Genomic DNA, 24502 nt, shown 5'->3' with positions numbered 1-24502 from the left:
GGGGGCGGGAGCAGCGTCGGGGCCGCTCTGCCAGGGCCAGCGGCGCGCCCGCCAGCGGGGCCGGGCCCGCCCCGCGGGAGCTATTGGAGGCGGGGCGGGAGCCCCCGAGTCCCGCGGCTGAAATAGGGGAGGGCTCCGCCTGCGCCTATCTCAGGTGGCCGCTGCCCGCCGAGCGTCCCGCCGAGCAGCGCCGCCTGCGAGGTAAGCGGCGGGGTGACCCGTGCCGGGGCTGCCCGGGGTCGGGCGGCTTTCGGGACTGTGGCCCGCGGGGTGCCGGGGGCCCTGGCGGCAGAGCCCGTCCTGGCGGGCAGCGCCGCTCGGGAGGCGCTGGCAGCTGCGAGGGAAAAGTTTCCTCATGGAAAGGGGGCGGGTGGAGGAGGCGGTGCCCGGCTGGGCGCTGCCCGTGGGCAGAAGGAGGCCGGGAGGCGGCTCGGCGGAGGCGCAGCGGACACTGCGGTAAGGCGCGGGGAGCGGCGGCGTGGCCGGGAAGGGCGGTGGGGCTGCGGTGCCCGGCAGGTTGTTCGCGGGGGCTGGGGAAGCTCCCGAGAGAGCTCCGATCCCTCCGCGTCCCTCGCAGCCCGACCCCCAGCTCACTCTTCCCCGGGTGCCCCACCGTGGGGGCTGCTGGGGCTCCCCGCCCTCCTTCCTTCGGAGCCCGCGCCTCCGCTCCGCCGCGGGGACAGGGGCCCCTTTGTGCCTTAGCCGCGCTGAGCTGCTTCCCACTCTGAAACAGGAGCCGTGGGCGCTGGCAGCGCTGTGCAGAGCGGGGGAAAGCAGCTTCCCGCGACCCCCGGCGGAAGGGGCCGCGCCGGGGCACAGGCTCGGGGGGCTGCGCTCCCGTGTCGCGGGGTCCGTGTTGCCGGTCTGTGAGCCGGACTGGACTCCTGACAGCCGGGTTGAGAGGTTCGGCGGACGGGCCAGTCCTGTCCTTTCTCTGCTTCTCTTCGTCCGTTCTGGGTGCCGACAGCAGGCAGGGGAGAGGGAGGAGGCGGGGGCCAGGCACAGCGGTGTCACCGGGCCCCTGGCAGGCTGCTGGGGTTACCGTGTCCTCTCCGGCCCAGGGCAGGAAAAAGCTGATAAAACGTGGAGGGTGTTAGTGGGCCTGGAAATCCAGGGCTTGAGAAGACAGTCTCGTTTGTCACTGTGCATGGGAGGAGGGTTCCGTGATCTCTGCAAAGCTATTGATAAGTGAAGCTAGTGTGGCCCAAACGTGTTAACCTGTTTCACCACTTTCTGTGCCAACTATGTGTTCTTTGCTTGCTTCAGTTCTTCAGGCATGCAGAAGGCTCAGAGCTTGGTGGCTGAGGGCGAGGTTAGCTGACCACCTCTGGACACTTGTTTGTGGCCCTAGGAAACAATCTGGCTGTTTCGTTCACTCTTTAACCCTCCCAATGGAACACATGCTTCCCACCTTCTGAAACTGGGGATGAGCCTCTCTCCCCTTCAAATCCATTGCGAGGCTAAGTCACTCAAAGGAATTTTTGATATGACGGTAATTGATTGCAGTACAGAACCCAGGCAAACTTCCCTCTCCACCCTGGAATTTAAATGTCACTGAGAAGTCACCAAGCCTTACAGTGGGTGACTTAAGTAATTGTCGAGGCGGAATGGAAGCAGAATGCACAACTGCAGCATGTGGGCTGCAATGACAGGGTCCAGATACTCCCTGCTCTAGGTGTGAGCTGGTCTCTGGGTGGAGTCAAAGTGGAGCTTCTCCCCATGCATTGCATAACTGGGCACGTTCTTTCAGGCAAGGATTCACCTTTCTCTGAAGTGCACAATGTGCTTTGTGTGAGATGAAGTCAGTTCTGCTATGACAGTGTTTTGTGTGATTAATGGTATTTCACTAGAAGTTCTCTAAAATATTTACTGGATTTTCCTTTGAGTTGCAGCTTAGAACAGAATGAATGTGCTAGCTGGATCAGCTGCCTGCTGTTTCCCTATTCTGTGCCTGATGTATTGTATTGCTTTATTGGATTTTTTTTTTCTGACCTATGAGTTTGAGCTTCTCTGGCTTGCCTGCACTTGTTCAAATGAAGACTGTCTTCTTCGCAGGCTATAAAAAGCAGTAACTTTGTTGTGTCAGCTATGTGTAGGCCTGAGAACAACTGCCCACCTGGAAGTCCATTATCAAATGTCAGCAAGTGAAAAGGATTGTGTATGACTGGACTATGCCAAAATGCTGGAGGTCATTGGCAGACTGTGTGTACAACCAAGTCATAAAAGTTTCGAAGTCTTATGGTCCCAAATTAATTTTTTCACAGGACAATGACTGGTGCTTTTAGTTTTGTGGGTTATACCAGAGCTAGCCTGAATCTTAATGGGCTTTCCCTGGGCAATTAAGAATTTCCAATAAAAAATATGTATTATGTATACACATGCACGTATATAAGTTCAACAGTACAGTCAGGTATATTTGTAGTGTGACTTCTTAGTACATGCACAGCTGTGAGAACACATCAGTCACTGCAGTAGGAGTGATATGAGCTTCTATTAGAACTCATGATATCACCAAGCATGGCAAATACTGTGTATTCTTTATTCTGGGCATCTAGAGGGCTGGAGATTATTCAGTTGTTGTTTGATCTATTTGGCCTATGTCATGGCTGCCATTTTAGGATTGAACTGGGGACCTCAAAAGCTAAAAGTATCTGCTTGTAGCCAGAGTGGAAAAAGCTATGCTCTTGATCAGTGAGCATTAATAAACTGCCTCGATTTTTGCCATCAGCTAATCAGTGGTGTGTGAATTTGGGTTGCTCTTGACAGTTCATGGGGAAATGTCTAAACAATAGGAGACCTGTTTAAACCTTTTAAGGAGCTCTTATCTTTTTAAAACAGACTTTGTGATCAGGCAAGCTGTTTTATCACTAGTCACTCAGCGTGATGGGTGTAGAGAGTACTCTGTGACAAGCAAGAGTGTCAGATAGATTAAAAAAAAAGCCTTAATATTTTAGTTTGAGGCCTTACTGGATGGGTCAGAAAACAGTGGCTACTGTATCTGGAAGTTTTCATGAAGTATGTGGGGGTTTGTTCTCTGAAGAATAACAGAAGAAGTTTGCATCCTTGGAGCAGTTAAGAAGCTGTTCACATGGTAGCTTCTTGCGGCATGGTGACCACTGCAGCATAACATCCAAATGCACTCTGGCTGTTCGGGCACAAGTTTTTCCAGCAGAACAAAGTGTAATTTCGGTGCATATAGCCTGGTGCATCCTCTGCTCCCATCATCCAGCTTTGTTTCAGTGACTGGGACATTAGTTACAAGCTCCTTCAGGCTGAAATGTGGGCTGAAACTGGGCACTGCTATAAGGCAGTAAGTGTGACTGGCATCCTAATCATATTTGAGCTTTCAGTGGTTTCTTCTCCCTGTGAATGGCACACTGGGAAAGAGCCTTTTAGACTTGTGATAGCCTGAATTTGTGTGTTAAATCTAGTGATTGTCACTGGGCACTGTAGTTTGTTGAAGAGGTATGTGAGTGAGATCTCCATGGTACCAGGGGCTTGGATCCAGAGGCATTAGGCTTGTGTGGAATTTTATCCTCTCTTAGCAGGTGACTGTGGTAAACTCTTGTTTATTGCAATGTCAGTAAGATCTTCCAAACTAGAGGAGTTAAAATTGCAGCAGGCAGCCTGTAACTATCAATCTCCAGCTTCCTCAGTCCTGTCCATACTGTGAGCTTGTCCAGTCTGCATCTTGTCTGTTTGCAGGAAGATCTGGTCCTTGCCCCTTGGGCTTTTGGGGACACAGTCTTTTTGGTCATCTGCAGGTGATTTTCTGTTGGCAATAGCTTCCTCCTGTCCCTCAGTACCCCTGCTGCCAAGCCAAAAGTCTCCTGCTCCTGAGAGTTCTGAGCTGCATCAGCTGCAGTACTGCTGTGCATAGCTCTGAAGCAGCCTTGCTGCCTTCTCTGACAAGGGCTAGAAGCTTTCAGGGACGACTGGGAGAAGATGCAGCTTATTTCACTTCTTGAATGATTCTAGATACTTACTTTTGCTTCTCAGTGTTTCCAGTCAGCTCTGTCTTGTTCTAGAATGTGTGGAAACCCATGTGAAAGCCTGCTCTTGACTCCAGCAGACTTCTACCCCAATGCAAGCAAAAAATGGGGATTTGAGCTGCTTCAGGAAGCACTGGGGGGGGAAATAAAGCCCACTAGATTGCTCTGGTTTGCTTGTGTTTTTTTAAAAAGCCTTCCAGTCTCTTTCCTCACATGTCAGGTTGAGGACCAGAAACAGATCCTTCCTTTGGGCAGTAGACTGAGAAAGCGGATGACATTCCAGTGATGCTGAACAGTTAAAATCTATCCTGTCACATGTGCCCTTTGGGCTTACTGTCCCATTTGCCTGTGTTCTCCTGGAGTCTTTTGGATAGCATCTGGGATATGAAGTAATTTATATTAATATTCCTGTTCTTCATCTTGAAATTCAAAAACCAAAAATCTATTTGAAGAGGCACAACTAATACCAAAGAGCAGATTCTGTGCAGATACTATGAAAGCAGGTAAAAGTTGCTCCATGACATACAGGACAATGAACTTCAAGAAGAATGTATGAAGTATTCATGGCCTTTCAGTAGGAAAATTTCAGCCTTTCAGTACCTAAAGGGAGCTTATGAAAAAGAGGGAGAGTGACTTTTTGCATGGACAGGTGGAGATAGGACAAGGGGGAATGGTTTTAAATTAGAGGAGAGATATAGAATAGATGTTATAAAGAAGCTCTTTTCTCAGAGGATGATGAGGCACTGGAACAGGTTGCCCAGAGAATCTGTGGCTGTCCCATCCCTGGAGGTGTTCAAGGCCAAGTTGGATGGGCCTTTAAGCAACATGGTCTGGTGGATAATGTCCCTGCCCGTGGAGGTGTGCTTGGAACTAAGTGATCTTTGAGTCCCTTCCAATCTGAGCATTTCTATTATTCTGTGAAGTATAACTCTCCACAGTGCAGACCAGTTCCTAATGGCTTTCCTACTCAATTTTGTTACCTGTGTGTATATTTGGCAAATCTATCAGAAAGGTAAGAGAGTGTCTTTAGGAATGGAATACCTACAAAGTGAATGATGTGCCAAACTCTTCTTGAACCAGAAGATACTACAAAGGGAGTCTAAGTTACTGAATGTTCTCTTCAGTCCACAGAACAATCAATGCTTTCTTTTCAAATTCCTGGACCCATAAAAGACTGTGTGAAATGACTGTATAAAAGCTGGTCTACAGTCCTTTCAGTTCATGTGGTATTGAAGTCTGCCTTACAGTTGCAGTTGGGGTTTATGCTGTTTAGATTTTCTTGCAAGAAAGCAATTGAGTAAATCTAATTCTGGTGTCCAAAGGTGAACAATGAGCCTTGCCATCAAAGTGGAGGAACTGATCACACCTGGAACAGATGTAATTGGTCTCATGCATTATCTCATTCTTGTTTTGTACTAGAAGAGGTGTCATAGCACTCAGTCTTACTAAGTTCTCAATTCTGCAAGTTGTTTTTTACTGCCTTCTGCAGCCTGTTTGGAACTTGAAGCTCTGCGGCAAACTGGATGAATTTCAGAAACACCTTGATGATGATCTTCTTTCATGTTTTTGTCTACATTATATTGCTATTCAGAAGGAAAGTATTCAAATAATAAGCAGGCTTAGTAAATTGGCTTTTACCGAGTAAAACCAGAAATCTGTTTGATGCAACCATAGATAAAGAAATACAGTACTTTGAATTAATTGGCCCCGAAGAGCAAATTTTTTTGCCAAGTCATTATCTCCCATTCCCCCTTCCTCAAAAGGCAGCCAATGAACAAGACAACTATTGGTGGAGCCAGAAGCTGCAGAACTGCAGATGGACTGAAAAGACACTGTGACTTCCAAATGAGAGGAAGGGGCAGAGAAAGCTGGAGACATCTGACTGCTGTGCAGTCTAGTGAAGCAAGAAACAACCAGAAGCTCACTGTTAGAATGGAGCTAAGTGGCCTGTGGTTCCTCTAAAGGTTGCTTGATTACATTCTGCTTCCTTAAGACCTTTTAATGCATTCAAGTGAACTTGATCCCCGCTCTGGGGGTTGCAAGGTGATTCAATCACAGAAGGAGAATATTCCATTGCCAGAAGCTTACTGGAGTTTGCTTCTCCTCCCTTCAACCACAGGAAACACCCCTGATCATCATTTCCCATTATTTCTGCCTCCTTTACTAAGGGATGGATGAGTCTGGGGCATTTTGTTCAGTTTGGATCAGTGCTGTTTGCATAATGATCGAAACAAACCAAACCCATTCCTCCAAGCCTAGTTGGAGTGGGTGGACTGGCTCAGCCTAGTGTTATGATGAATAACCTTTATTAAGTTATAGGCAACTGTGTTACAGGATGGACTATTGATCTTGTCTTACCTGTCACCAAGTGCAGAAGAAAATATTACCAGGTTAGATTAAATCCTGGATAAAACGGTTTGCATTCAGCGCAGATTGAGACTGCTGAGGATGGATATAATAGCTTTGACTGGAGCTTTAAACACCTGCCTATCAGTGATTTAGGAAGAGCGAGCTTCCAGTTGTATGGGGTCCCTTCTGATTAAAAAGGAAGTGCTGACTGCATGTGTGTGCTGGCAAGCTTGGTGTTTGCTTGCAGAGATGGATGCAGCAGATTGGGAAGTAGCACCCTGGGAAATACCCAGCATAGAAGCAAGTAAGTGAGGAGGCTTAGGGAGTGGGGTAGTAGAGATTACAGGTTCTTGACATCTGTCTGGGTTAAAACCTGGCCCTGAGAGAGTGGCAAAACGGAGTAAGAGCTGGGAAGTGGGTATGCTAGCTAAAGTGTGGAACAGTGCTGTTCATAGGCTAAGAAAGCAGGCTACTGTAGTGCTGTTCCTGGGAGCTTGCGTGTGTGTCTTATTAAGCTGTCAGCTGCTTCTGCTTGTAGCTGCCTTTTAAATACATAGGCCCATCATATGCGTTTAGGTTATTCCAGCAATGATTTGAAATAAGAATGAACATCGCCTGTTGCCTTGTTGGAGTATGGTACTCAATGGTCCAACACTGATTTCCTCCCTCCTTTAACTATATATTTGAGAACATCAGAATTTTTTTGATAGGAATAACAGCTGTGGAAAAACTTAACACATACCTTGATAGCCCTATACATCCTTTCATTACCATTATCTCATATTGTTGTGTTAACTAGGATAGATCTGTGTTCCTATAATACTGAAGATCTCCTGCATCACAGTGGAAAGGAAAGCAGATTTTTTTCCTTCTCTTGGTAAAACAATTTCTGCCTAGTAAAGCTATGTCAGCCAGGAATCTTAACACTTAGATCAGCAGCCATGTATTAGTAGAAGCCTGTCCTGCAGCTTTGGCTTCTGACAGAGAATAGCTAATAAATGTGGAAAGTATTGAGTTCTGCATGAACATTTTGAAAACAACTTGAGGTGACGTGGGGGATGTCTGTCATCAGCACATTAGCTTGGTCTGAATGTGAAGACGACCAATATAAAGAAGCTGTGGTCTCAACTAAGAGGGTATAAGGAAGCAGCATGCAGAACAGTAGGTCAGTCCAAGTGGAACAGGATCTTCTCTGTGTGTTAGTACTTCGGTATAATCATGAAGAACTTTGCTAGTGGACAGCCACATGATTTCTAGACAATCACTGTCTGGGAGACGGGCTTCTGTTACAGGCTTGCACGCAGCTGAAGTGACCTTTGTGTGTAGTTACTGTTCTGCCTCGTGTTTCTCTGTCTCTCCCTGGCTGGACAGATGAGCTGAAATCTTGCTCGAAACTGTATTAAGGCAGCCCTGGCAGGCTTCAGTCCTTAGGGAGCGGCTGGGAAACACTGGCTTAGTCCCGTTCCAAGTCAGATGACTACTGAGGGTGTGGCCACTGCACTAAGATAAATACCTCTAAGGGAAGTTTTGAAGGATCTTTTTGTTACTTGGCATCCTCTCTAGCAGTAGAGATAACTGACTCCTCTTGAGAAAGGTGAACATACCTGTAGATATCAGTCCTCCTGTATAACAGCAGTGGAAAGCACATTACTGGGCATCATCCCAGTTATTGGGTCAGAGCTATTGGACATGCACTCCAATGATGGTGAGCCTGGAAAGGACACCCTGCCCCACACCCATTTCATTCTCTTCATTGGGAACCTTCCTAACACGGCTACTAGCAGTGATCCAGTTTGTTGTGGACCCTCCTGGCTCCAGCTCTCTAGCTCCATTCTGACAAGTTAACAGGAGGAGGGAAAAAAGGGTTTCATGCCCATCATTCTGTAAGGGGAGGGGGCCTGACATTCTTTTGTGTATTTGGATTGTTCCGGCTGAAATATCTATCTGCACCCTATACCAGAGTGCCCTGGAGTGAAAAACAATACCTTCACCACCTTCACCACTGTCTGCTATACAGAAAAGTGACTCTGGGAATCAGACACACTGGCCTCAGAAAATATCATATTGCTGCCTTGTGGTCTTAGTTGTCATCTTGAGGTGGAAATTAGTAGCAGCCCATTCCTTATTAAAACTCTGGCTTAGTTTGGCTTTAACACCTATATAGAAATTGGTCCATAATAAAAATGTGTTTCCACCAAAGCCTGTTACTAGGTAAGTATAACTCTGCTTGTTCCTACATGTGTCTACATCCCACATTTGCTGTTGCAGTTAGGAAAGGGAAGGGGAGTTGGGCAGAAGGCCTTGTCTGGTGGTACAAGCTCTGTTTGTGTGGATGAATTCCTGCAGGGCTGCATGCACCAACCCTTTGAGCATTTGTAGAGTTCTGAGGCTTGATCTCAGCAAACTTAGGAAAACAATTGCTCACAAGGAGTCTCAGGAGGGTGGCAAGCAGTGCATGAAAAAGTGATGCCTTAGGCATTTGGAGGCTGGAAGTATTGGAATGTGGTGTAGATGGGAGAGGATTTTATCTGCCTTAGGGAAAGCTTTAAATGGAGAAGAGCTATTATTACTATTGGGTCTAGAAGTTTTCTTCATGGATCCAGGCACTGTTGCACAGATGTGAAAGCATGAAACAAAAAGACAGACCTTGCCGTGTGTAACTGGATTCACACATGGTTTTGAAAGGGAAGGGTTTAGTCTGACACCTTGGTCTGAGAGCAGGGATTTGTGGTCTGAGATGTGTCCCTGCCTGGATATGAGGTGAGATCAACAACATGGTTTAAAGGTAGGAACAGCACTGTCATGACAAGCCCTCTGGCACTTTGAGTAGAGCTCAGAACCAGTGAGGCAGTCAGGAGCCATTCCACATCTCTGCAGCTAAAGAACAGGAGCCATTTTTTGATAACTTAATAGGGAGTTGATAGCAGGTGTGGCTAATTATGTTGGTCCCTGAAATGAGAGCAGGTGTTTGATTGGGAAGAAGGGAAGTACCTTTTCTAACAGCACTAGTAGAAGTGATTGTAGCTCTGCAGAAATCTCATTTGCATGGTTGAGTTTACCTGATGGTTTGCCTGTGATGTCCTTATCCGTAATCCTGAGGAGGTGTGAAATGAACAGCAATGTAGTCACTCTCTCTTTCTTCAGAGAGCTGGTTTGCATGGAGCTGCACTGAAGTCTGAAGTAGCTCTTAAATGTGAGAGCTGATAGAGAAAGGTGGGAAGGTAGGGATAAACATTCCTTTGCCCTGCAAATGATTTGCTAAATAGCCTTCTCTTAGCAGAGGTGGCAGTGGCATCAGCAGGAGTCTTGTATGTGGTGCTGACCCACTATAGCTCCAGCTACATTGCTCATACTGTACAGGCTGTGCCAGCCCTCCTGAATCAATTGGTGGGTCTCGCTGTATCAGGCTGTCCACAAGGTATCCCTCTCATCTCTACTTTGCTGTAAAACACCCTCCAAGCTTTGGCATGTAGGACACATATACTTGCTTTTCCTGTCAAACTTTGGTTCTCCCTGTTCTCAAGCTCTTGGTGGCTCACAACACGTGGTGTTTCAAGAATAGCTGGGCATGAAGGAGTGGACTGCCAATCTGCTTGCTCTTCTAGGGCTCATGGTGACAGCAGCAGCTGTTCTTCAGCCTCTCTGTCCAGGACTAAGTACCTTCCCTATGTCTGCATGCAGATCCAATTTGATCTGCTGACTGACATGGGCTCATGGAGTATGTAAACTCCAGAAAAAGCCTGGCAGAAAAGGGTCCTCCTTGTTGACTTTTTTGCTTTTACCAAGATAGATTTTTCTGGACTGCTGTAAAGTCTGTACAGCTGCTATAGAAATATGTATTCAACTGGCTGCTATTCAGGTCATGAAGATTAGCCTGTAGAAATATTATCCTATGTTTTTGGGTTCTCCCACCTAGCTTCTGTGCTCGTGACTACAGTAGAGCCCTAAGCTGTGGGATGCTTTACCACTTGATCTTGTGGATGCCAAAAACACATGTGAGTTCAAAAGCAAATTGAAGAAATTAATGGAAGAGAAATCTGTTGAGTGCTCATTTGTAGGTGCTACATCCAACTCGGGAATTTCTTGTCAGCAAATGGCAAATGGTTTAGAGGCTTGGAGTGCATGAAGGGAGGCATCATGTATGCTTGCTCTGTTCTCAAAGCAAGGGAAGGTGTCTGCTTTTGGCTGCTGTCTAGAGAGGCTATGTGGCCATGATAAACCTTTGTCTGATCCAGCAGAGCTACTGCTATATGTCAGTCTGCTGGTCTTAGTGATAGTATATCTGGTTATTTGGGTTTGTAACTTCTGAGAAAGTAAGCAGATATGGCTCAAATTCTAACATGGAAACTGCAGAAAAAATGGATTCAGATTTTGGGATGTTTTGCAGGTTTTGGTTTGTTGTTTTTTTCAGTTTCTTTGTGTGACTGTCCCTCAAATGAATGAGCACACAGTGACACACAACAGCTTTCCACATATACCCCCCAAATTCTAACACTATGTAGTCAGCCTGAACTGGAAACCAGAGATGGAAGGCATGTTTGTGATTCATTGCTTCCTGATAAAGTGGGGATGGGGGTGTGGTGTGGAAAAAGTGATACAGCCTTCATGTGTCATGTATAATTGATCTGTGTCTTCATCAGGGGAAGGAAAGGGTCTGGGACAGTTTTAAATATACTTTTCTGTAACTGCTCATGAAGTTTTTTTAATCTTAGCAATTTCAGGAATGTGTAGTCTGGTTTTATTGGGGACCACTGGAAAGCCTTAGAAGGTTTATGATGAGCTTTAGCCTTTTATCCAGTGACCTCGACCATGCAAAAGAGTAACAGCTCTTCTCCTCCAACCTGCAAGCCTCCCCGCCACTTCCTCACCAAAGGTCATTAGTCTGTTTGCCATAACCTGGTCTGCTTTTCTTTCCTTTCTTCCTTCTCTTTTTCTACCTTCTTCCATTTCTTCTCAAAAATGGTGTTACTGTCTGGCTGAAATTCCCATTTCCAGGTTTTGCAGTTTCTGCTCTCAGTTGCCATAACCTTCCAGCCTCAGCTGAGTGGATATTGGTGACCGAGAAGGGATTTTTTGCTTGTCTATTGTTGATTTTTTTTTTAATAAATGAACTTTCTACGTTGAAGTAAATATCCAGGGATGTAAATGTGAGTTAAACATCAATGCCTCATTCAATCCTTGCTTTCCTTAGCCTCTTCTTCTCTTTACACTGTGGAAAGTTGATGAGTTACCTGTACCATAATGACAAAATAAAGTATTTTTGAGAATGTGATGGGACCAGCTTACAGAACCAAGCTCTGTAAAAGACATAAAAAAGCTCTCCTGATAGAGAACCACATCCTACCAGGGCAGCGCTGAGTGCTCTGCTACTAAAGGGTCTCTAGACCAGAATATGCATTCTGGTGAGCTTTTTGTTTTATTTTTTAAATGTAGAATAATCAAATCCTTTGACTTGTGTATAAATCCTCTTCACCTTTCGTTGAAAGGGATGGGAGAAAATGTGTGTCCTTCTCTTTTTCTCCCAGAGCCAGCTAGTTGCAGAAGTGTATGCAGCAGTGGGGTTTGCTGAGTTGGATACCATCCTGTTAGGGGGTACCAGGCCCCACAGAGGGTGCCTGGGGAATGTGTTAATTTTAGGCCTTTCTGGCCCAAGCTGTTCCCCATGCTCAGCTGTTGTGATCTACCTTTCCCGCACAGTGCTGTCATGCCACCCCAGTGTTTCTATTTTAACCCTCTCTGGGACTAGATCTTGTGACACAAGGATTTGGCATCTCTGCTACGTGCTGGAACATGGCATCTCAGGAGGCACAGTGGCTGCAGTTGCTATATCAGACAGTGCCCCTCCTAAGGAACTGGTAGAAGGGGGACATCCCTAAGATGGCAGTGCATCAGAACAGGCATCATCCCTGCAAATAGTGTCTGACTGTGCCCATCTCTGTCTCCTCCAGTCTTTTTTCACAGAGCTTGAAGAGCTTGAGACCCAATTGCCAGCTTTCCACTGCTCCCCTGCAGCATCTCGCTCTCGGCTTTCAGGTATGTAGTTACTGGGGACAGCAGTCAAGTTGTGTGCCCTGGAGGCAGGTAAGGTGGCTTTGCAGCCAGCTGACCAAGGGTGGGGAGGGAGGCTGGGCACAGCTGGTGCCATGCTAGAGATATTTATCATTTTTCAAGGTTCATGCACCTGAATGTCACATCCCATATAACAGCTTGATTCAGTGACTGGAATTCAGCACTTCCAGCCTTCTGAAGAATGCCAGAGGAACAGCATTAATATACTTCTGACACGCTCCATGGAATGACATTGAGCGAACAGAGCCAAATGTTGGAAATCTTGGCAGTTTGTGTTGAGGTGCTCCACTCTGTTGCTTATGACACTGAGAAGTATTTGCAGGAGGTGGGAGATGTGGACTCTTGACCTGATTTTCATCTATAAGCTCTGTGGCTGGCAGAATGAGCAGATACGCTGGCAGAATGAGCAGATACCTCTCTGGGGTGTGAGGGAAGCTTTTTATAACTAGGAATGTGCAAGAGGAGCAGGGGCAGCAAATGCCACATATGCTGCATTAACATGCGCTTGCCTGGAAAGGACTGGATTTGTCAGCAAGTGACTGGGTTTGGGGTCTTTTCCTGTTACTTCTGCTCTCATTCCTGGACAAGAACAACCCTGAACCTCTCCCTAGGGAATTCACAGCATTGCACCATGTCAGGAACAAACTGGCAGTACAGGCTAGCACAGGGAAATGGGCAAAAGTTCTTGGACAACGGAGAATGAGATAAACCTTTTACCTTCCAGATTTTGAGCCTAATGCACTAAGAGTTGAGGGCTGTTTCTAGGGAAGCAGTGTAAGGTAATGGGCACATGTGCTGCACTGCCATTTGGCTGGCTATGCCCCAGTATGTTTCTGTAGTTCTGCTCAAGCCCACCTCAGCTGGGGGCAGCTTATAGGGCTCCTCCTGATTCAAGACATGCCTGTCTGCTGACTGCTTGTTTTCTTCAGTCAGTTGTTGTAATCCCGTAATCCTGAGTCATATTTGGAAGCTGGAGTCATTTCCATTGACAGAAGACTTATTAAAGTATTTCAAGGCAGATTTCAAATAGTTTTAGCTACCTCAATTTCTGCTACCCTCTTGAGGGCCTTGGTTAAGAAAGGAATCTCTGCAGAGATATCTGGTTCTGCTGGAGAGATGAATTTATGTTGGATTTATGAGTATCTCCAGTATCTGTACAGCTGAGGTTTGGCAAGATTGTCTTCTACAACATCCTTTCCTAATGTGTTACAAGCCTGCCGAGACCTCCTGCCTGCAGGGAAGAAAGAGACCAGTTCAGTCCTGGGCTCCTCTGCTGGACCTACCTGGCCATCTGTAGCTGGATGGGCAGTGATGCCAGTACTTGACTGTAGGGACAGCAAGTTGGACTCCTCCAGCTCCAGGAGTCATGGAGAGCCAGGCTGTCCACAAAGGCTCAGCTAGGGCTGTGTTTGAAATTACTTTTCTCTCTTCTCAGGTTAACTGAAATCTGCAAAAATTCTCTGCTGCAAGAAAAAGGGGGTGATGTCATCAGAAGATGATGCTAGCGGGGAAGCTCCTGGGGGCAGTTTCTGGGAGGTAAGGAAGCATAATTAGAGTGTGAGGGAGGTGGGAACATTGTCTTACCACCCATAGGTAGAATTAGGCGATTGGGTTCCAGTTTTCTGTGTGACATGTTGCTCTTGGGGAGCAGAAGGAAGGAACTGTGGGGAGGTTCAGTAGCATGCTGTGTGTTACTACAGGGAGGACATTACCCTCTCTTCCACATGTGCTGTGGAGTGAGAGTTACTTGTTCAGCTGACGCTGATCTGAGCTGTGAGAGAAGCAAGCAAAGTATCTCAGCTTCTTTCCTCCAGTGCTGTCTGCTTGAGAGTGCCAGAGGAGGGTCTGAACCCAGAAGGAGGCTGCAATGACTGACCTGCTGCTGTCTGTTCTGAAGGAACATTAGTCAGTACAATATAAACAATAGTGTTGCGTGAAATTTCAGGCTGGAAACTACAAGCGAACAGTGAAGCGTGTGGATGATGGGTACCGGCTCTGCAATGACTTAATCTCCTGCTTCCAGGAGCGAGCCAAGATAGAGAAGAACTATGCCCAGCAACTCACAGAGTGGTCCCGTAAGTGGAGGACCAACGTGGAGAGAGGTAAAGTTGACAGATTGGACTGGGAGCAGGAATCAATTGTTGCACTCTCTTCCTTGAGTGCTACCTCTTACTGAGGTGATGCTGTTTCTATGCTCTAGGGACAGGCTTCCCTTTCCCAGGAAAGGGGGGACTTTCTTGGATGTCTTTTGTGTGTGTGTGTGTGTGCGCCTGTTTTTGTAGTCAGTGCTGTGATTTGCTTGGAGAGGTGTTTACTGCATTGTCATGTGTTTCGTTAAAAAAGAAAAATCAATTTGCTTAGTTTGACAAGTCCTTGGGCAGTCCAAGTCTTAAATCAAGCTGCAGATATCCCCTTTTGAAGATGGATTAGTTGTGTTGTCTTCTCCTGCAATCAGAAAATAACTCCTAATGATGTGGCTGTGTGCTCAAACTGATGGCCTCTCACAAAGCCACAGGAAACAGCAGGACAGGTGTCCCAAAGGACCTATTAGTCTGTGGACCAGAATTTTAGCCCCAGTCATGAACTAGCATTGCTATCTGTCAAGCTCAGGCGAGATCTGTGAAGAGAATTTTCTACAGAAACTTTCTAACGGGAACCATTTGGGACAGCTGAGGCTGCCCAAAAGAAATGCCCATCTCTGCCATCTGTAAAAGCCAGTCTAGATGCTGCCTGGTGGGACTGTGGAGAACAGTCAGTGCTGACTTGTGTGATGGGGCAGAGTTAAAGAAGTGACTCTGTGCTGATGGATGTATGTAGGAGGAAAACAATCTGCATTCCTTTCTGTGGGCAGGAGGTATAAGAGCCCCTTTGGTACTTGTTCCTGCAGGTCCACAGTATGGTACTCTGGAAAAGGCCTGGCATGCCTTCCTGACAGCTGCAGACAAACTGAGTGAAATTCACTTAGATGTCCGGAACCACCTGGCTGGTGAAGACTCTGATAAGATCAAGGCCTGGCAGAAGGAGACCTACCACAAGCAGATGATTGGAGGCTTCAAGGAAACAAAGGATGCAGAGGATGGGTTCCGCAAAGCCCAGAAACCCTGGGTGAAGAAGATGAAAGATGTGAGCAAAGTGTGAATGGGGAAGGAGAGAGAAGGGCAGTTGAGCTGGCTGCCTGATTGCAGAGCCACTGGGCACACAAACCAGGTTTAGCCAGAGTAGCAGAGAATTCCAGAGAGGGAGGGATGTTTTGATGGTCTTTTGTTCATGTGGTTTTGTAACTTCCTTCCCATGTGGGAAGACTGCAGTAACAGGTTCTATGTTCCTGCACAGCAGGTGAGCACTGAAAAAAAAAATCATTTGAAGGTACCTCTTCCCATTGAAACATTGTTTACTAAATGCCAAATTGCCATTCCTGTTAGGTTGCTGCAGACTGTAACAAATGTTATCATGCCTTCTCTGAGTATTGCAGGATCAATGCGGACTGGATCATGGGTTTCTCTGCATCCCTCCTCCTGCAGGTGGAGACTTCGAAGAAGAACTATCATGCAGCCCGGAAGGAGGAGAAAACAGCCCATACAAGGGAGAACCACGCCAAGGCAGACTCATCTGTCTCACAGGAACAGCTGCGCAAGTTGCAGGAGCGTGTAGAGAAGTGCACTCAGGAGGCTGAGAAGGTGAGTGTGTATTGTATGGATGTGGGTCACAAGGATACTCCTTTCAAGGATAAAGCACTGGTGGTATTGTCACTCAGTGAATGGCTCCTGATGAAGCCTGTAAGAAGGTGTGAGATTCCATCATCTGAGGTTGTAGTGAGATAGACTGAGACTTCCGAAACTAAAGTCCCTGTCTTGAGTTGGGTCAGATCTAATTTGTAAGTGAATTTAAAATAAGGAAAAAAGTGTAAGCGATTTGATACAGAGGGTGGAACCTGTAGACCTGAAGACTTTGCTACCAAAAGTAGCTGATTTGCCTGTGCACAAGAGTGAAAATGTGGAAGGTCCTCTGTGGAAGAGAATAGCAAGGAAGAACAGGGAACTTGCAGAATATTAGGAGAGCAATGGGCTGGGATACCAACTTTGGGATTTCTTCCCCTTGATTTGGTGTGTTTGTTCAACAGTGCGGGGGGGGATAAACTTGCCAATCCCAAGCCAGAGTAGGGAGAGTGTTACTAGTTTGACATCAGGGCAACATATCTCACCATTGTTGTCCTCCTGGGTTGATACAGTGCAAGGATCAGTATGAGAAGATGCTGGAAGAGTTGAACCGCTACAATCCCCGCTACATGGAGGATATGGAGCAAGTGTTTGAGGGCTGTCAGGAGGCAGAGCGCAAGCGACTGTCTTTCTTTAAGGAAATGCTCCTGAATCTGCACCAGCATCTCAACTTCTCCACCTGTGAAAGGTACTGGCCCTGATACAGGAGGGAATTCTGCCAGCCTGGAGTGGTCTAGGCTCTGGCTGAGGGGTGCTGATGCTGGTGTCTGTGAAAAGGAGCTGGCTGCTTACATCTACCAGGTTTTGTTCCTCCCCCTTTAAAGTGTATCTTAGAACTGGTATTTGGTCCCTTTAGACTGACTAGTGCTGGTATCTCTGATGGGACAGTGCCAGGCTTCCCTGAGAGGATTTTCTGCCTTTGAATCCTTCCTCTTTCACTACTGTCCAATACTGTCCTGTGGGTGTTTTTCTGTTCTATGAAATGCCTCCATGTTGCTGGATGTAATCCTAATCTGAGGAATGCAATTCTGTTGCCTTCTGGTATCTATAGTTATTCTATCCATTTTCCCCTGAGTAGAGACCTTTTGTGAAAAAATAACTATAAGCCCTCAAGTTGCCCTTAAGTGGGGTTTACACAGGGAAAATTGGTGCAGTCAAAAATCTTCTGTGCCCCCCCATACTTTTAAGGTCAAGGCAAAAAATCTGAGCCACCTCCCTGTCCATGTGCAGGAATGTGCCAGGCTCTTTCTGTGCTCACTTAATGAGCTGTGCTGAGAGCTGGCACTTGTTAGCCACTGCCACACCAAACAAGCCTGTCCTGTTTGCCAGGCTGACTCTTCTGTAAGGGTGGCTGTGTTTTCCTAGGGCTGAAGAGATGCTGCTCTAGGATCCTTAATCCTGTGGGATTTAGGATGCTATGTCATTGTGTATGAGCTTAATCACTTCCTTCCTACTTGGCTTTTGGGAAACTGCTGAAAGACTTGGTTACTGTGGTTCTGTCTGTTCCTGTTCACAGCTTTCATGCACTGTATCGAGATCTCCACCAAGTCATCATGGCTGCAGACAGCCAGGAGGACCTGAAGTGGTGGCGCAACACCCATGGACCAGGCATGGCGATGAACTGGCCTCAGTTTGAGGTGATGTGGCATTTTAGAGTGTACTATTTCCAGACTTAGCTGCTTTACTGAAATTGGTGGATTACTAGTCTTGTGTTGGAAAGACTATGTCTTTGCTTACCAAGCTCAGGATGTTAGGCTCTTGTAAAACTGTTGTCTTGCAAGCTGTTTGGTGCCCAAAGGGACACATGCAACCCTGCCAAACTGCAAATAGTCCAGCTATCCAGCTGTAAGGTTTAAGAACAGGAGGTGGTGCTCAGGGCCTGCTGACAAGTTCCTGTCTTCACAGCCCCGTTTGTTGCACCTTGGGATTCAACAGAAGTAAGCCTGCTATGCCACCAAGGCTATTAGGCTGACCAGCTCAGCTGCTACTGAAGTGCAACCTGGTCTCCTGTCCTATATTGGGTAGAAAAGATGCAGAGAGCTTTTCTGTCTGAGTGGCTTGATAGTGTTACTGGCTTTCCTTGGACAGGAATGGTCCCTTGAAACACAGCGGCAAATCACCAAGAAGGAGAAGAGTGGCAAGATGGCTGATGATGTCACACTGACCAGCATTATGCCTACACAAGATGGTGTTGTCTCACACACCCCTCTGCAGACAAGGCAAAGGTAAAGGCAGACGTCTGGGAAATAGCAGGTTAGGAAAAGTACAGACCTTCCTAGAGCCATGAATGAGCTGGGTTGATAGGAGTGATGTATTCCTTATCTTTCTGTCTCTTGCCCATGACCTTACCTGTGCCACTCTGGAAAAGACCAGAAAGAAAGGGTGGTTTAGAGCAGCTGTTTGGATTTGGTTTTGGGCTATTGGGGTTTTTTGTCTAAGTACATATGGCCTCACAAGTTGCGTTCCTTGTGAGGATCTCTAGTGACAAGACTTAGTCCAGTCAGACTGTTGTGTGATTCTGGCATGCACTTCCCCAGTTTTTCCTCCTTCCAGACAGGATGAGAAGAGTTGGGAACTGGCAGCTTTGCCAGTTAGCTGTGTGGTTTTTCCCTGACATAGTGCTGAGTACTACCTGACAAGTCGGGGTGTAGCTGCTTCCCTTGCCAGAAAGCAAGCTGGAGAACAGGGAGAGGCTGAACACACTCGTCCTACTGTTCCAGTAGCTGCCCTGCTTTAAAAGGTGAACTCTGGCCTAAGTGAACTGAGCAGAGAAGAATAGAGATATTGAGATTTCTCAAGGCCACTACTATATTTCAGTCTACTGGATTCAGGGGCCCTATTTGTCAATCTACAGGTTTTCCTATCAAGAGGAGCAGAACAGCCTCTTCTATGACACCACGAAGGCACCCACTCATGTGAAGTTAGTATGGAATGTAGCCTTTTCAGGTTTTTTTTGGGTTCCAGGTGTCTGTCCTCTGCTGCTCTTCCCTTCTGCTCTTGTCCCTGACTTGGAAAATGTAATTCTAGACATCTCTTCAGGATGGGAAACATGGCTTTTCCTCTCTGTCTTAGTTTTGGCTGGAATAACTCTGGATGTAGCTGGGCTCTCCACATAGGATTGGCCTTCCTTGTGTGAGAGGGTCTGCTAGAGTAGGATTGGATCATGAAAAGTGTGCATGTCTGAAAATACTTTGAGTTACCTGGCTGGCCCTCAGGGCTCTAATCATGCTTTCAACATGATCTGCTATCTCCTGGGAGCTCTCTTCCCTGTTCACCCTCCCTTGGCTGTTGGGCCTCTTGCACCCTGTTATGTAGCAGAGCAGTCTCAGGGGCAAGGCAGGGTGGTGCATGATTCAGGAGGAGGTGGGTGACAGATGATGAATCTGCTAACAACCATCTTGTCCCTCTTGCCTTCCACATGCAAAGCGGAGGGAAGGAAGACATTTCGGAGTGGTCAGATGAAGACACTCCCAAGAAGTGCCTGGATGCCAATGGGCACGAGGAGGACATAAAGGTACCAGGCGTACGGGTACGAGCACTGTATGATTACACAGGACAGGAGGCTGATGAGCTGAGCTTTAAAGCAGGTACAGAAGCACTAATCTCTTACTAACCTTTTGTTGTCCTCACTTGCTGACTGAATGACTCAAATACTCTGTAAGAACTGTATGTTCCCTTGAAAACTGATACTTATTCTTCTTCCCTTGGTCTGACCCATTGCCAGTTCCTCTGAGGTGGATGATACACTGGGAAGTCCAACTTGTTCTAGACTAAAAGACAGTGAGGTCACATGAAAAGAGGCTGTCTACGGCTTGGACACAATGTAGGGAGAACAGACCCCAAGTGATAAAACAGATGCTTGCCTTCTCTTAGGGCATTTATTCTGCATTGTATCTTGACACTTCATGAAGTGCTTCTCCGTTGTACCATGGATATAAAAATTACATAAGTGGTCTGGATTGTCCTGTGAAGTAACCTGAAGACAGATATTTTGAGAGAAAGCTCAGCTCACTGACATGCCCTGCTGAAGACAGAGTTCAGCTGACAAAAAACAGCTATGCAAGCTGTTGCTCAAAATGTGTATCTTGAGAATGGAGAACCTCACTTGCAGCAGAGGATTGTCTGCTGGAGCAAACAGACCTTTCCCCTTTTGTTCCTGCAGTTAAATTAGTTTCCATGTGCCCCCTTCTGAACTTCAAGAGGATATCTGGGTCTTGACAGTGTCTCTCATCTCCCTTCTTTTGAGTTTTATATGGTATCTCTGTACAATACCACTCCAAAATATACCTGCTTTAAAAAGGCACTGAACTTCTTCAGTAGCAGGAGCTTGTGCCTGGGGCCAGTATCTTGTGATGCAGTGTTACCCTACTAGTAAACTTTCTAACACTCACTCATGGCTTTAAAATATCTTGCCATATGGGTGCTCTAGAACTTGACTCTGTTCTCTTTCCACCCAGCAGATACAATGGTGTATGAGTTGTTATCTTTAGTCATCTCCTTTCTGAGTCTGCTCTGAGCAACATGCACCAGTAAGGCTTCAGCTTAACCATGATGACTTTCTAAGGCTCTGCTAGTGTGGAATATGCCTACTGTGCAGTGAGACCTTCCTCTCTGGCAGAAATAAGACCTCCTATTGGTGGAGAAGGAGACCTCTCTGCCCTTCCCAAAGTAGATGTGGGAAGGTTAAAAGCCTTTCCTGGTCATAGTCTGAAATTAGTTGATTCCATGCCTTGCTGGCCAAACCAGACACTCCATCACAGAACAGGCATTTTGGATCCTACCAGCCAGAGCTTAGCAGCTTCTTATGTTTCCTTCCCACCTGCCTACCAGAGGAGCCACTAAGAAGGAAATCTCTACAATCCTTCTGATCACTCTGGCTTGTAAGCATGTTACTTGGGAGAGGAAAGCAGGCAGAGCTATAGGGCATATTTCTGATGTTGAATAGCATAAGTGAAGGTCTGTTTATAAATTCCTTGGCCTAGGGAATGGTATCATCATGGACACTGCAGAGGTTAGTAACTCTGGCTTGGATTAAACTGTGCAGTATGATACGGAGTGTTGACAAGGGGAGAAAAGTGTGGTGATTCAGACCAATTGGTCTTGCATTTTGTCAAGTCTTCAGAGGTGGGTAGAAATGCCATGCTACCTTTCTCAAGGCTGCCTCCTAATGCCTGTTTTTACTTTTAGGTGAAGAACTAATGAAGATTAGTGAGGAAGATGAGCAGGGCTGGTGCAAGGGCCGACTTCTCACTGGCCAAGTTGGACTCTATCCTGCTAATTATGTTGAGAAGGTTGGATCATGATTGCTGCTGCCCTGCCAGTGCCTCACAGCCACACCAGCATCTCCTGCAGAGGTCACTGGGTCACTCTTGGCCCCAGTACACCTTTTCAGTATATCCAGCAGCTTTTGGACTTTAAGAACACGTATTCCATGTAACTAATGCTTCATTTTAAACACCTAGATACATAGGGATTTTCTAAAAAATAAACAAGGATGAATGAAGACTTCTGACTGAGCACTATAGTAGTGTAGGAGTGCAGAAAGAAACAGATCCTTTTGGCTTGCACTTAGTGCAAGGATGTAATTGTTTTCATGCAACTCTCTAAAACAAAGCACACTCGCTTGGTTTCAATGCACATACATCTATAGGGTGTTGAGGTCTGCCCTGCCTCCAGGCTTCCTGTTGAAGGAATTTGGATGTGTGGGGTAGGTAATAGGGAACTCCAACTATTTCCCCTTTTTAGCTCAGTCAGGCTGAGTGGCAAAAATATGAAGGAGGGGGGAGAATAAGTTTTCAGTATCCCTAACCTGCAAGCTTGTTGGTTTCCTTGGTCAGGCAGCTGGTATAAGTGATACAGCTTCAACCTGGATGTCCCCTTCCACTGCCCTCATATTTATTGGGATAACCCCAGGAATGGGTGAGAGTCTAGTTGGGTGACAGGAGAAAGAAGCTTTTATCATGCATGATGTGGCTGTTCAGGCTACCAAGTTGCTAACAGACCTGTCTGGCTCCCTGAGCTAAAGTGGGCCTTGACATGCGCTGAAGGTTGGTGTTAACAAAATACAGACACGTTCCTGTGCTGTTCTGCTCATGACCCTTACATCCACTAGTATGTGTTGGGGTTTAATGCATCTAGATAATTGTGGCTGTACCTCTCTTCATGAACACTGAGTGCATTTTCTTCTCCTACATCTTCTTGACTTACACAGGGCTAAAGTGCATTCCCTGTTTTGCCAAAGAATACCCTACACTGTGATGAGGGACTACACAGTGGGAGCTGCCTGCTGGCTGGGACAACATGAGCTATAGAGGGGTATCTCCCCTTCTAGTCCTGAATTGCTACAGGTGCAATTATGCCCTGTTGTTCAGTGCCATTTAGCAAGGGAGGATGTATCAAACATCTTTGTCTCACCTGTCTTTCTGTTTTTGAAAGCCCCTGAGGCTGCTGAGACAAAGTGGGATCCTGATCCTAGTGCTCTGCATATTCAAACCTAAGGACTGAGAAGCTTGAGGGAACAAAAAAAGAAAGGAAAAGCTCCCATTGTTGGAGAAACAAAATAAAACAAGAAGTTGTTTAAAAACGGTTTACTTAGCACATCTGTTGAAACTGCTGTTGAAATGCAGTGAGTTTGTGGTAGTGTTGTGTAGTTACACTCTGTCTGGCTTAGCCTGAGCGAGGAACCTGGTTGTCAGGCTCACAGAACTCAGCTGAGCCTCCACCAGCCACATGGGAACTGCTTCAGAGCTGTTTGGAAAAAGGGTGATACACATAAGAAAGTCTGAAGTCATAGGTGAGCACTGGGATTAAAGACCAGTAGAATGATAATAGCTAGTAAACTAAAATGGATGTTTAGCAAAGGGAGAAGGGGATGAACAAATTCAAACACTGTTAATTTATGAGAGATTAAAGTATCACAAACATCTCATTGCCTGCCTGACAGAGCTGAAATTAAACCTTTTACAGCACATTGGGTGCCTTGAAATGTAGTCTGCCATGGACAAAGAGATCAGAGACTAATGCTATGTTAGTGTTTTTATGATACTGCAGAAACACATCTGTTAAAAAGTTCTGAAAGTATCCCTAGTACTGTACTTCCATGAATGGGGGAGAGGGGTACAAACCAAAAGAACAAGGCTGAAGCATTATGTTCTGAATCTGTTCTGTCATTTCTTAAGAAAAGAGAAAGTATTTCCAAAAGGCAATTAAAGATCTAAGCAACAGTCATTAAAAAATGCCTGTATTGAGCTATGAATTTATCTTTATTTAGCTTCAATGTTTGAAGAAACCTCTAAGCTTATGCCATGTAATTAGAGGTGTCAGTGTATAAGCACTTGGAGTTATTTGAAGATCTTGTCTCTGCTTTCCGTTCCATGTCCCAGGTCAAGTATCATTAGGGTTGTACAGTAATTACAAGGGTTCTGCTTGCTGATCCACTACAGAATGATTTGTTGCTCCTGTGTCCCAGCACACATGAATGTGAAGAGAGCATGCCTGCCAGGCTTGGGAGATAACTGAGACAAAGGCAGATATAAAATTACCTGATATGCTCTATAGTCGATACTGAAATCTACCTGGTTAGGCTGAGTATTTTTAAACACTAATGCTTGACTTTCAGGTAAGATGAAAAAAATTGTAGAAGTTACAAAGGATAACATGGAAGCTTGACTTCAACTCCTCTTCAGAGTTCGAGTTAGGCTGTAATTAGGGATGGACTTAGGTGTGGCCAAAGTGCGCTAGAGGACAGAAATGTCCAGCAGACAGAACCTCTGATTAAAGTACAAACAACCTGAAATTCCACAGGACAAAGTCTGAACAGACTTGTTTGTCCTAGGAAAACATGACCACCTGATTACAATGGGCCTGCTTGAAGGTTTCCAGAAATAGTGATATACTGCAGCTTATGTGAACAAGTCCCCTAAGGAATGTTTGCACATCAAAAATTACTGCCAAGAGCTTAAGTAATGGACAGCAGACAACACCCTGAGAAGCATTGCTTGGCTGGACTACCTCATAAACTGGCATGGCAATTAGTCCTGTCTACCCAAAACCATCTGGATTAGTAAAAGAGTCTGTGTAGGAAAGAATCAGCTGGAGGGAAGTAAAAAAACATAACAAAACCACCCCACATGATCTTATATTAAACTAATAGCTCTGCCTGGAGACTTGGTTTTCCACAGAAGCAAATGAGGTTCTGCTAACCACAAAGGCTCTAGTTGAAACTTGCCATCCGTGCCACGCCAAAAGTTTTATGTGCAGAAACATGGACAGATGAACTAATTGCTGTGCCTGAATTCCAGAAGGCCAGTGAAGCCTATTCTTCCCCTATAGTTTCTCTAAAAACATACAGATGCATCTCTGTGCCTGACAGGCAAC

At 46.1% G+C, this 24502-nt stretch overlaps 1 protein-coding gene across 4 annotated transcripts; it reads left to right on the top strand.

The window, feature by feature from the left end:
* The first annotated feature begins 64 nt into the window (after positions 1-64).
* PACSIN3 (protein kinase C and casein kinase substrate in neurons 3) lies at positions 65-24502 on the top strand. Of its 4 annotated transcripts, none has more exons than XM_071558555.1 (12): positions 65-201; positions 12290-12374; positions 13846-13946; positions 14356-14512; positions 15298-15533; positions 15932-16087; positions 16639-16814; positions 17643-17763; positions 18215-18351; positions 18981-19046; positions 19553-19713; positions 21314-24501. In XM_071558555.1, exons 3-12 carry the CDS (start codon positions 13893-13895, stop codon positions 21427-21429), a joined length of 1380 nt encoding a protein of 459 aa, XP_071414656.1. In that variant the 5' UTR covers positions 65-201; positions 12290-12374; positions 13846-13892; the 3' UTR covers positions 21430-24501. The 4 variants fall into 4 exon arrangements, with proteins under 4 accessions (XP_071414656.1, XP_071414658.1, XP_071414655.1 ...); XM_071558557.1 differs by lacking the exon at positions 65-201 and adding an exon at positions 378-456 and having other exon boundaries at positions 14434-14512; positions 21314-24502; XM_071558554.1 differs by lacking the exon at positions 65-201 and adding an exon at positions 378-456.

This window comes from Pithys albifrons, chromosome 6 (genome assembly GCF_047495875.1).
Source record: "Pithys albifrons albifrons isolate INPA30051 chromosome 6, PitAlb_v1, whole genome shotgun sequence".
Lineage (NCBI taxonomy): Eukaryota > Metazoa > Chordata > Aves > Passeriformes > Thamnophilidae > Pithys > Pithys albifrons.
This window is presented reverse-complemented; position numbering and strand designations above follow the sequence as displayed.